At 35.1% G+C, this 12,839-nt stretch overlaps 1 protein-coding gene across 1 annotated transcript in view; it reads right to left on the reverse strand.

Annotated features, from left to right (window-relative positions):
* Syn1 (Syntrophin-like 1) overlaps window positions 1-12,839 on the reverse strand; it is a 145,196-nt gene that overhangs the window by 39,877 nt on the left and 92,480 nt on the right. Inside the window, exon 3 of the mRNA XM_011500978.1 lies at window positions 5,426-5,634. Coding sequence (XP_011499280.1) covers window positions 5,426-5,634 — 209 coding nt within the window. The remainder of the gene's footprint in view (window positions 1-5,425; window positions 5,635-12,839) is intronic.

Consider the following 12,839-nt stretch of genomic DNA (forward strand, 5'->3'; position numbering starts at 1 on the left):
GCTCTTCCCTATTATTTAGCGTTAAATTGTTATTTGAATGCACACCATAAAGATTACGGAAAATTAACTGATGTGAATTAGGCGACGGTTTCTTCTCAAATACATCACCGCGCAATCCTCGGTATTACCCATTCGGCTTTCGACGCTGTAATCCGAATCAGAAGCAATTCAAATCCGTTTTCCCTTTCGTAATAATCGCTGGATTTTCGTCCAAGTCATCTCGATTTTCACTTTCCCTAATTTCCATCGACGAAAAAATGCATAAAATTTAAATTCCACCTCCTATTTTACCTTGAAAACAAAATCCCGATATTTTTAAGCCAAAAATGAAATTGATTTTAGACAATTGACTTTTTTTGAAGATCAGATCTACGGAGCAAAATGTAGTCACCCCCCCCCCCCCCCCCCCCCCCCCCCCCCCCCCCCCCCCACCTCACCTCACTTTTAATTTACATATTTGCTTTAAATTAAAAGTGTCCGGATTTGAACAAAGATTATTTTTTTAAAATTACTTTTTGCTATTAAATCTTTGGTAAATTTAGAATAAACTTTTCTTTTTAGAAATTTCCAAACTTTTCTTTCTTTTTTTCTTTTTTCTTTTTTCATTCGCCAATCATTAGCATTTAGCTAGCAATATAAGCTTAGTTATGAAGAATATTTTCACGCTAATTGTCGAATAACTCAGCATACGCCATTAAAATTAAACTATAATTCAACAATAAATTAATTTCAAAAAGATGCTTTAGTTTTTAATTGACTAATTGACATTTTTTCTAATTAACATTTTACGAGTAAGAGCGAGAGTAAGAGAGACATTACATATTTATCAAGTAAAAATATTTTCAAGCATTGAATCACACGCGTCTGCATTATTATGCAACCATTCTTTTATGAAATTCTTAATTTATCATATAATAAATAATAGAACAATTACGTTAATTGTTGTAAATTTGGCCGAGCGAAATTAAAAGTAATAATTATAATGAGGGACTTGTGGTGAGAAGAAGCATGAATTAAGTAAGTAAAGTGATTGTTATCATTTTATGTACATTTATCATTTAAAATACTTTTCAAATTAGTCAGAGCATAATAAATTTAATATTATGTAACGAAAGAGCGATTATTTACTGGCACTTCAAAGTTATAAGTGACATGGCCAAGTGGTGAAACCAAGAAGCCCATCATTATATACTTTTGTTTTACAGCGCGGAGCAAATAAACTTGAAAATGTTACATAATTTTATAAGACAAGATAATTTATCATTCTAACTTGTACGAATAAGTAAGTCAAACACTGATCTTTGTAAATAAATCCACTAATAACTTGAAATAAAGTCAATTATTAAAATAAGTTTTCAGAAGTTACATTTATACTTAAACATGTTATTGCCAAATATACTTCGTAATTACATTAGACATTCAATTTATAATCATCTTACTCGAGTTACAAAAGAGAATTTCTATTTATCTCCTTATAAATACAATAATTATTGTTTCTTTGCATTTATTCGAAGATTTCATAATCCTTCAATTAATAAAGCTCATGTTTAACAATACGTAGATTATAAGTAATTAATATATGTAAGAGATGCACAGAGCCGACTCTACTTATTAAAAATCGACAAATACATATAATGATATGATATATTTCCACACACAACCTCAATCAAATCTGCAATGAAATTTAGAATTTGTGGAAATATGTCCAAGCGTTAAATGAATGACGCTTACCCAAAAATACATACAAGTTGGTAGAATTTGAAATGTCGGATCTCTTCTCATTCCGACGATTATTAAACAGCTGGTGCTGTTGCTGGTATCAGTGCCGAGATATAAACCGAGTTACAAACGAGTAATGGTACAGAACGATTACTCCAGCATCCTAACGGATGGAGCTATGAAAAGCTCAAGTCGAGCTTTACGGGCGCAGCTCCATAATAGCGAGCCCGGCCACTTAATGCTGAGGAAATTTTTCATTTGCAATTCACCATCGACGTTCCTTATATGACAATAACGTCGCCGAATTTATTAGAAATTACTCTTCGGATGAGCTAGCTTTCGAATTTTCTTATTGTTTCTAAATATCGGCAACCTCATGGCAGGAATAAGAAAGGAAATTTGTCCCTTCGATTTACAATTTCATAGCTATTTTCAAGCTCATTTCTATGTAAAGGAGTCAATACAATCAGTTTATTAATTTAATATAAATACTTGATAAACTTAATATCACGTCAAAGCGTTGCTGGCTCCTGAAGCAATAACGACAAATTTAATTAAAAAGCCTTATTAGGGCTGAATTTGTTTTTCTATTTGGCCTGTTTTTTTTTTTTTTTTTTTTTTTTTTTTTTTTTTTTTTTTTTTTTTTTTTTTTTTTTTTTTTTTTAGATAAGTTAATTATTATATACTATCCAAAGTAAAAAAATAGGATAAAAAAAAAGGCATTTATTATTAGGAAATTAGTCGTCAAGTATCTTTATACGAGTCATCGATGACATGGTAAAACAAAGAAATATCAGAAAATGTAACTCGTGCTCTTTCATTTAGAAACGTACTTTTTAATTATCATTTAAAAATAAAAGCATTTGAAAGTAACGATGTAGCTAGTAGGTTTCGCACGGTCAAGACAACTTTAGAGAATATAGTGAAACTAAAATTGAAGTCATTAGAAATGTAAGGTAAATTATTATAAACATATTTGTAGATAATGGGACGGAGTCGTCGAATTAATGTTGAATGTAATTCTTACGAGATCGAGAAATTCTCCTATCTTTCTTCAGCACTATAAAAAAAATTAAATAATGCAGATTAAATAAAACAGGCAAAGTATAGCTAAAGTATGTGTACAGTTATACAATTGAGTATCAAGAATTTTAATAGATAAACCAAATAGTAAAAGATGTTTATTAGGATCGAGATGAAGCTAAGACGTTGATATTTAATTAGAGTTGAAATAGGTGGAGTAAAGTTTAATGCGCCGAGTGCTATTTTGAAAGAGAATGGAAAATAGAGTTGCGCTCCAGACTTGATAAAGTGACAAACTTTCGAGCGTTTCTAGCAGTTGTTGAATAAAATCGTAATAAGCGCGCCGAAATAGGCGATTGCAAGATCTCATCAGCTCGAGCAACTTTAAAGTCGAGGAATATTGAACGATACCGATTATGTCCATGTCACTCGATGAACCGGCGCATGGAAAATGCTTCTCCTATCGCTCTCCCACCTTGAACTTTGGCTGTCAAACTCTCAACTCTCTCGCATCCCTCCACCAACGCCACACGCACACAAACAGGCTATCCCGATCTCGGTCCCGGCCAACGACAACGCGCTAGAGCGGCGACGGGAGCGAGCAATCGATATGGCGCAGGAGCAGCAGGCTCGACTCGAGGAGACCTACCACCGCTCGCCTATTGATAAAGGACGACCGTGGCCGAGGTGACGGAGAAACGCGCGGGGGCTGCAGGCACATAATTGATTGGCATTAGCGGCTTTGATTGCTCGCCATATCGATTGACGTGCGGCCATAACTGCGCCTATCCATACGTCCGCTGCTCCTTGACGAAGTATCCCACGGGTCGCTTAAATAGCCAACGCATTGCAGCCGATGCTCCCGTCTCCCGCCACCCATCGCCACCCATCGCCACCCATCGTCACCCACCGCCACCACTATCAATCCATATTTTAACGGCGAACCCGGAGCGTGATTAGCCCATATACGGATATGACATAGAGGCAAACGCCAAGGCATCGGCTGATGTATGTTTGCGCGCCCTCGGCCACTGCCCACTTTTCGATTTCACGAATTCGCGATCGTGTTTGCTCGTCGAGCCTTGGACTTTCGATTTTCAGGCTCGTGGCCTTGTCGAAAACGAGAACGTCACGTTCCCAGGTAACTTAGGCGATTTTGCCGTTGCGAGTCTGCTGTGCCGTGTGTGCGTGGTGGGCATCTCGAGCGCTCCCCCGTTAAATTACGTATTTGGTGTTAATAAGCGAAGCCGAGATATTTTCGAGATTCGACCGAGATCATGTCATCGTGTCAAGATCGTGTCATCAATAACACGTCAAAGCCCATTGAAATTATTCTAATAAATGACTGTACGCGATATAGGCTTGTTTTTTTTTAAATCAATTTCGCACATTAGAGTACCGAGTAATTAATTGCTCGATACATCTGGTCATCTGAGTCATCTGACAATGCTTCCTCGTCATTTACGGAATTTTGTCATACTTCACGTGAAGGTTTTGAGCGTATCATCTTTTAACATCTTTATTTGTTATTAATACTCGATAAGAATCGATAAGACGCCAGCCAATACGATAGGACTACTTTTACTAGGAATGAGCTGATTACTATTTAAAACGAATGTTGAAACGCTTATTTTACATTGTTACGCGCGAAAGATAAAATTTAATTTCTAAATGAGAAGCAGCGCGCATTTTTCAGACAAAGTGAAACATAATTGTTCTCATAGTTATGCAAATTGACGATCCGTTAACTAAGAAGAGTGGTTATTTTAATTAAGATCGTATATTTTCAACGCACTATCGGATACTCCTGTCATATTATTTGAATTAAGAGCATTTTTTGTTTTTGTTTTAATTAAAGCTCCTTGATAATAGCTGTCATACTTAATTATTTGTACTACTAGATTAAAGTGGTTAATTATTTATTCTTTAGAGGAGGGAATGAGGAAAAGATGAGCGGTGCCTCGATCGTGGTGAGCGAGAAAAAAATTGCGCGGGCCCATACCCTTATATTCCGCCCTTAATAACGAAAAAGCATAATCGGTCTCTGTTTAGCGCTCGTAGGTTCAATAAATGACACTGTAATATACTAATAAAAAGCTAATATACCCGAGCAATGCAAAATACGTAGGGAGTGAGGAGAATTGTATTGTCGCCTCAGCGCACTAAATCAAGGCTGATTACACGAGCATGTAGTGTTGAAATTCAGTTTCCAACCCAATATTCTCGGTAATAAGATTGCGAAAAATTTTCAAGCAAATATCGCCTCGGAGAATGGAAAAATAATGAAAAGCGCTTAGACTTAACTTTTTACTCGACATTATGCCATTGTCGGCTTATTTAAAGGAACGCCGAACAAAAGATGCGCCCGCGCTCGACCAATAATACTAAGTGACGTAAACCCGATAAAATAGACTCCCAAGTGAGCTCGACACGGACTCGCGCAAATTACGTTCATTAAAACATCATCGAAATAGAAGGAATTTAAAGGTCGAATGAGAATGGATGACAAGGGGACGGAAACGTCGAGTACGTGAGTAAGGAAGTAAGAGAGTAAGGGAGTGAGGGGGAGTAAGGGGATGAGGGCCGTAGGCCACGTGGATTATGGCGACTTTGATGGAATTTAAGCGGAGCGTGAGCGCGCATTAGCAAGTACAAGTACTTGTCTTTTGATCCGAGTACTCACCTGTATGCAGTGCCTCCTGGCGAGCCAGCCGATGTGCTGGAGTTGCGGCGGGTCGGGTAGTGCCGAGGCCAATCGAAGGGCCTTGAGAGTGAGGGCGGCTAGGGCCGAGTGGAGTGCGTTGAACCAGACGTTGGCCTCGGTGTTGTCGGATGCTCGGAGCCAGCACTCGTGGACGCCGTCCGGGGAGTGGAGCTCCAGGATGCGGCCTTCTGCAACGACAATCGACCCCCTTTAAATTGGTTTCTAGACTACGCTGCCGCGTTTATGAAATGCGATCGCCGGGGGCTGAGGGATTTGTTCGAGGATGGATGCCCGTATGTTTCTCGTTATTTGCGATTTGACGGGGATCGTTAGGCGAGGAGGGGAGCGGACGGACTAGGGGATGGAGTGGGGCTAGGTAACATTGTACAATATGATGTGCAACTTTGTAGAGATGATTGGGGATTTCAGCTTGATCCGGTAGTCCTAGAGCTTTTATTTTGTATTGGAGCGAAGAGCGGATAAGTTTGCGGGCGCTAAGCATTGGCGGAATGGGGCCGTGGGGCCTTGATCGTCCTCCTCCTTATTTGTGCTTGCGTAACGAGTCTACCCGAGCCGTTGTCCAATGGTCTCGGCTTGATGATTATTTACCTAACTCTCCACCCCTCCCCCCCTCTCCATCAAATGTGATTATAATTTCTCCGCGAGATAGCTCGACTATTGGCCAACGGATGGGAGCGAGGGTAAAACAAAAATAAAAACAAAAAAAAAAAGCCAAAAAAAAGAAAAGAGAGAGGGACAGAATTTAAATATTTAAGAGTAAAATGAGGTTTCGCGATCAACTGGATCGCTCTCGCTCAACAGTAACGAAAAATTCAGGATGACGATGTTGTTTGATGAAATATTGAAATAGAGACGATAATCTGATCATTTCCTCTCGGATTCCATTCTACAATTCAGTTGCAGGCATTTTCTTTCCGTATCTATTCGTTAGATTGCCTCACTTAGATCCCTCGTAGATAACATTATTTTCTCATTTCACTTTCTTTACTCGCTCCTCTCCCCTCGCCCCATAATAATTTAGGATGAGAAAGCACCGTCTCATCCGGTAACGCATTTCCCATGAGCGAGATAACGCAACTAGCCTCTCCTCCCGGGCCGTCGAACATACGGGCCGGATGAATATCCTCTCTTCCAGGAATAAATTCCGCGACACGCTCTATCACTAGCACGCGACGTGGCGAGATTCATGCAATATCGAGAGGGATTCAGATACAAAGATCAACGATCGTTGATCGCAACGCAACGCCGACACCAAGTCAAGTCGTGCTGGGTGCAATATTGGCTCGACACTTGAATCAACACACTCACGGTTTTGCCTCTCACAAATTTATTTGTACCTCCTTGACACCTCGAATTTACTCGCAACTTCATTCACTGCACATTATCATTAGAAAATGAGTGTCCCAATTTGCATAAGCACAAATTGTATGCTTAAAAGCTTTTAACGAGAGTGACAGTATCTGACAAAAATTGCTTGCAAAATCCTCGAGCCATAATATATCGAAATCGATTAGTTAGTTAACACTTACTTACGTTCACAATTTTTCTTCATTCGTTCACAACATATGCATAATTCATATATTTCTATTTTGTCAATCATTACATTCCAATTCCCCATGTGCCAATATTTGATAAATTAAATCACTCGATGTAATTTTTATGCACTTCATCTTGCTGCTCTTTAAAATATATAATTTGACAATTACACAACTAAACCCGAATAAACAATGTTAAAATCAATTATCATTATATATATATATATATATATATATATATATATATATATATGTGTGTGTGTGTGTTTGGACGCGTGTAATTATACTATGATATTATGGTTTGCCAGTTTAAATTAACAATTTTCCAATCTTTAAGCTGAGAAGAATATTTAATTATTTATTATTAATAGTAATTATTTAATTGTTATAAAAATATAACAGTAAATTAATGTAAATTTATAATTTCCAACGAAATTAAATACATCGCAATTACTTGATGTATGTATAATATTTTTTTATTTGATAAAAAAAAAAAAACAAAAAAAAAAACAACCAATTTTAATAGAATTATGTAAAAACAATATATCATAATAGTGATTTATGAAAATTTATGTAGTAAAAAAAAACGGATAAAATTATGATAGCATATTATGATAGTTGAAAATACCCCATAATTCTCATTAATAAAGAGAGAATGAATTTTTGAAGAAAAAAAAAATAGTTTCATAACTAAGATATATTCAATGTCATAATGAGTCCAATCCATTTGATGGAACGATTAAGTCATACGCATAAAATAACAATTGGAAATAAAAGAATTCATTGACATATTAATATAATCAAAATTTAACACTACCGAAGGAGTCAAAAAGTCAGAAGATGTGCTGAATTTAGCGCAGAGAGCAAAATCCAGAAAAATTTACTGTATCTGACAGAGAAATCGATTAAGCGTTATTTGTCAATAGCACCATAAGCGGTAACAAATAGTTTTTACAATTGAGTCTCTCGCAATTCACCAGGCTCGATCCTTGTAAAAATATCGCGTTTCATTCTTGTTTAACCACGCGCTAAAAGAAAAGAAGAAAAAAAAAAAAAAAAGAAAACAAAGAGAAAAAAACAAGCGTGCAAAGTCACTGTATAGAAACGTCTCGTCTAAATACACGCTCAGAAAGTTACAGTATCGCAGCTGATAAGAAGACAAGAGAAAAAAAGAAAATAAAATTGAATTTTCCCGGATGGTAATATTCTCGTCGTTCGCTTCCTTTTTCCCGCTTAAAGCAAGCATCGGGAAATGCGAAATCGATGATAAACTTCAAGAGAGAATTTGCTTTCAAGGCAGCTGACTCGAGGTAAGAGAGGATGAGAGAGAGAGAGGGAGAGGGAGAGGGAGAGAGAGAGGGGGGGAGGGGGGTGCGAATACGAGTGAGAGTAGGATAGCTATGTTCCACTCGATATGGTTCCGCAGCTGTAGATAGTAGAAGATAAAATATTACATTTTTGTTCAAAAGCAAATTATGTTCAACTTTAAATAAGGTTTAAGTTTAAATAAGCCATTTTTCTCCCTCCACTTTTTATATTCCTTTCATTGTGCTACGTATTTTGCTTATTTGTACATACGCTCCTTTATTTAATATTTCTTTCTTTTTTTATGCAAAAGAAAAAAAGGCGTGCAAATATGTGAAATGAAATTTGCTAAAATATCCGTGAGATATAAAGCGTTTTAATATTTATCATTTAATAATTCTACATGAAATAATTTGATTCTTTCGCAAAGACTAGCGTCAGCTTGAATTAGATATTAATTAAAAAATTTTATACATAAAATGTGTTTTATTAAATTTTCCCTAAAATACTAATGAAATATGTTAAGAACAATTATGTGGATATTAATTAATCTATAGAATGCCGAATAACTTATTAATAAATAATTGCACTCTACAGGCATTGTTTATAAAATCATGATGTATCATTAAAATTATAATTATAAAATTTACAATATTATTGCACAAGCATATTAAATTATAATTTTCCCTATCAGCTTTATCGATTATAATACAAACTATTATAAATATACTGAATATACCATCAAGATTGAAATTTAAAATTTCAGCATGTTACAGTATCAGATTTATTAATTGCTAATTAACTTACATGTTTATAAATATATTTCATACAACTGAATTATAAACAAAGTTAGTTTAATTTACTACAATTGAAATTAAAATTCTACAACTTACTTTATCGTGACAAAACATGCAAAACGACATTTCTCGATACTAAAACTGAGTGGATTTTGTATTTCTGGACTATACACCTGCGTGTGTGGCATATTTTATTTCCCAATAACTACGAGACAAGTAATATTTCCTTACGATATTCTTGTTCTTTTACATTTGACAAACATATGAGTTACATGAAACAACACTAGTAATTGTTAATTCAATCATATAAACTTTCCATTCTAACGTCTTAATCGCTTAATCTCGTAATTACGTAACGTTACCTTTTCAACCCATTTGAATTTAATTGATTAAGCCTTTACTATCAAATTATAAAGTCGCGATCACGAATATGTGACGATGTAACTAGAAAAATGTATTTATCAAAATAAGAACGTGTACTACGAAAAATAGTAAACTTAGAATGTCTGACGCAAATCAGTTCGTTTCTACTTCATTTGTCCCAAGTCCGTGTAATCCCAGTCGCTCGCTTTTAGTGTCGTAATAGGTTTTGCTAATCTGTACATTGGCATTTAATTCGATTACGCGTAGCTCGCGTTGAATAGGCATGTACTTTGCTTAAAATAATCCAAGAATTTTCATTGTCTATTTGTTTCGTAATTAGCACATCGATTTTTTAAAATTTCATGAAAAACTGTACTTTATATTGTAGTGGCGGCGATTCGGCGATTCACGAATGTTCGAGATATCGATTTTTTAAAATCTTAATTTATATTGAAAATATCCACGAATATTTCATCAAAGTTTCAAAGTCTAATTCAAAGTATTTCGCAAGATACATGTTCGAGAACGAAGAAAGTAGAAAATATATAATAACCAAGAACTTTGGAACGACTTTCCTTAAAATTTAATTCACGAAATTGGCTAAGTATGATAGCGGAAAAACTAATTGGACTACCAATCTCAATCAAATTTTATTCCCAAGATTATTAAATAGGCATCCAAAACTAACTGAAATTATTATATGAAACTATGATTAAATAATTTTCGATATAAAAATAAGAGAGCCATTTTAAAGTTTAAAGTTTAGCGTTTGGTCTCACTGCTCTCTAGACATCCGTATGATCTATTTTGATGACAAAAGCATGTTTAACTTAAAAAATATTTTGAAATCTCTCGTCTTTCAAGTAAATATCTATCCTTGCTGCTAACTTGTAACTTCACAATTAACATCTCTAGCATCTTATCATTATTGTCCCGATAAGAAAAATCCCATTACGTCTTGATATGCATATAGTTTCATTTCTAAATATTTCTAAAAGTTGTTTACGTAAAAGAAAGTTCCCGATAAGTAGTTTATCGTAATAATTAACGTTAGTATACGACATGCTAAAATATTATAAATATTGTTCTATTGTAATTTATCACCATAAATATGATTAAATGGCAATTATATTTTTACGTTAAATTTTGCTCTTTCAACATCGCATGCGATTACCATGAGAATAATATATTTAAGGACTACTGATTACTGCATCGTTATCAAGCTTAATGATCACAATTTATGAAAAGTTTTATAGTCATTATTATATAGAGGGATAATTTTTGAGTGATGTCCTAAAATAAATTTTTTTTTGTTTTTTTTTTGTTTTTTTTTTTGTTTTTTTTTTTTGTTTTTAAATTATCACAGATGTATATAATGAGAATTCTTATAATTTATTTCGCTCTTCGTGTATTTATAAATGTCCATTTTGTTTAAAACATTCTGAACACAAGGCATCAAATTCATAATCTTTGTTAATCTTTATGATTCTTTATCGAAAATCTATTTCCGGCAATAGTTTTCTCTCAATTCGACGATGCGAAAATGTAAATCGCTGTAATATCGCATCGTTCGTTCAAATACAAAATTGCTCGGGGACAAATGCCTATGTTGCATACAAGAACCAAGATCCATAAGATCGAAATCTATAAATCAATGTATCGAACGATCGTAAGAACTTTTGAACTGATTTTTCATGAATATCATGTGGTCGCCATCCACATGTCCTGTCTTAATAGCTTTCTCATTACGATCCTCGCGAGTAAGCGTACGTGCATTATAAAGGCACTATAACTTTCACCAAGTAGATGACAACTCAATTTCAAGTTAAGCTTGACGTGCCTCGCGTGCACTTGAAACTTCCAAATGCCCCTGTCGTGCGCTCATTCATTATATGTACGTGTGCGCGTGTTGGGGGACGTTGGGAGAGGTGCGGGCTAGCACGAAATTTACATGACCTAAAGATGAAAAGAGAGGGCAAAGAAAATCCGTTTGCTAGAAAATTGGCTGGATAAACAGACTGGGATGATGAGAATTATTAGTAGGTCGAGAATACATATGTGTTGAGATAGAGAGATAGAGATATATATATATATATATATATATATATATAGAGAGAGAGAGAGAGAGAGAGAGAGAGTAGAGATATGTGTATGTGATTATGAATGGGGCGGAGGAGGGGGTGAATAGAGAATGATAAGTGATACAATAGTTTGATATATGGAAGAAGAGTAGGTAAATTAATAAATTTTCGTGATTGTAGAACTCATGCCATCATCTTTTCTCATATTTAATGAAGGGAAATATTTACTTTTGACAATATTCATGTTCGTAGATTAATTTTGCAAGACTACATGTGTAAGTAGATAATAAACATTTAGAAATAATAATATGTGTACTTGTTATTTGAAACTTTTTGATTATAATCTGTAACTTTTTTTTATAAATTAAACAGCTTCTTGCAACTCGCCTAAATTTTTGTGAAATCAAGCATTCCATATTTTTCACATTCAAATTAACCACAATTTCCCAAGTGTCTTAAATTGTAGTTAACATGTTACTTTCATTACCAACGTACTTTTTATAAAAATTAAAAATTCTGTACTTAATATATTGAGCTCGATGAGAATGAAATATATTCAATTTTTAGAATTGACAAACAAATGTTTGTTTCTGTTTGCTTTTGTTTTTAGGAGGGAAAAAATTTCTGGATAGAAATACACAAACGATCCAATTGAATCTATTATTTTTGTAAATTCGTTTCGTTAAATTTATCCACATTGAATTTTTATACAGACGGTTAGTAAATATAGATGTACGTGATTCGGCATCGCATTAAGATTCCAACAGTTTGTTTAGTTTGAAGTTTGAATACTTAGATTATCTAAATTCCCTTTATGAATAACGCCTTGAATATACAAATATTTACCATACCATATAAACAAAAATACCCCCCCCCTCCCACTCTCCAACGCACGCACGCGCACGCACGCTCACACATGCACACACGCACGCACAGAGAGAGAGAGAGAGAGAGAGAGAGAGAGAGAGAGAGAGAGAGAGAGAGATACGTATGTGAGGGTGTGCGCGTGTGCGTGCATGTGTGAAAAATTTTCGTATTATCTACGTAGGCAGTTAAAAAATTATCATTCTAATATTATTGATCTAATTCCTTCGAGTTCTCTCTCAAGTTCCATCGTACATCCATAAAAATGAAAACATTCTTACAATCAGTCACCGTTCCTTGCGCATTAATAATTTTGCAAGTGTTTTTCACCCGAGAGGCATTAGGAGAACGAACGAAGGCCGTTGTGCGCGCGAGTAGGAGGGGGTACACGGATTGAGCACCGCTCGCTGTTTAGGCGAGTTAGAGC

This window comes from Ceratosolen solmsi, unplaced genomic scaffold (genome assembly GCF_000503995.2).
Source record: "Ceratosolen solmsi marchali unplaced genomic scaffold, CerSol_1.0 scaffold27, whole genome shotgun sequence".
NCBI classification, from domain to species: domain Eukaryota; kingdom Metazoa; phylum Arthropoda; class Insecta; order Hymenoptera; family Agaonidae; genus Ceratosolen; species Ceratosolen solmsi.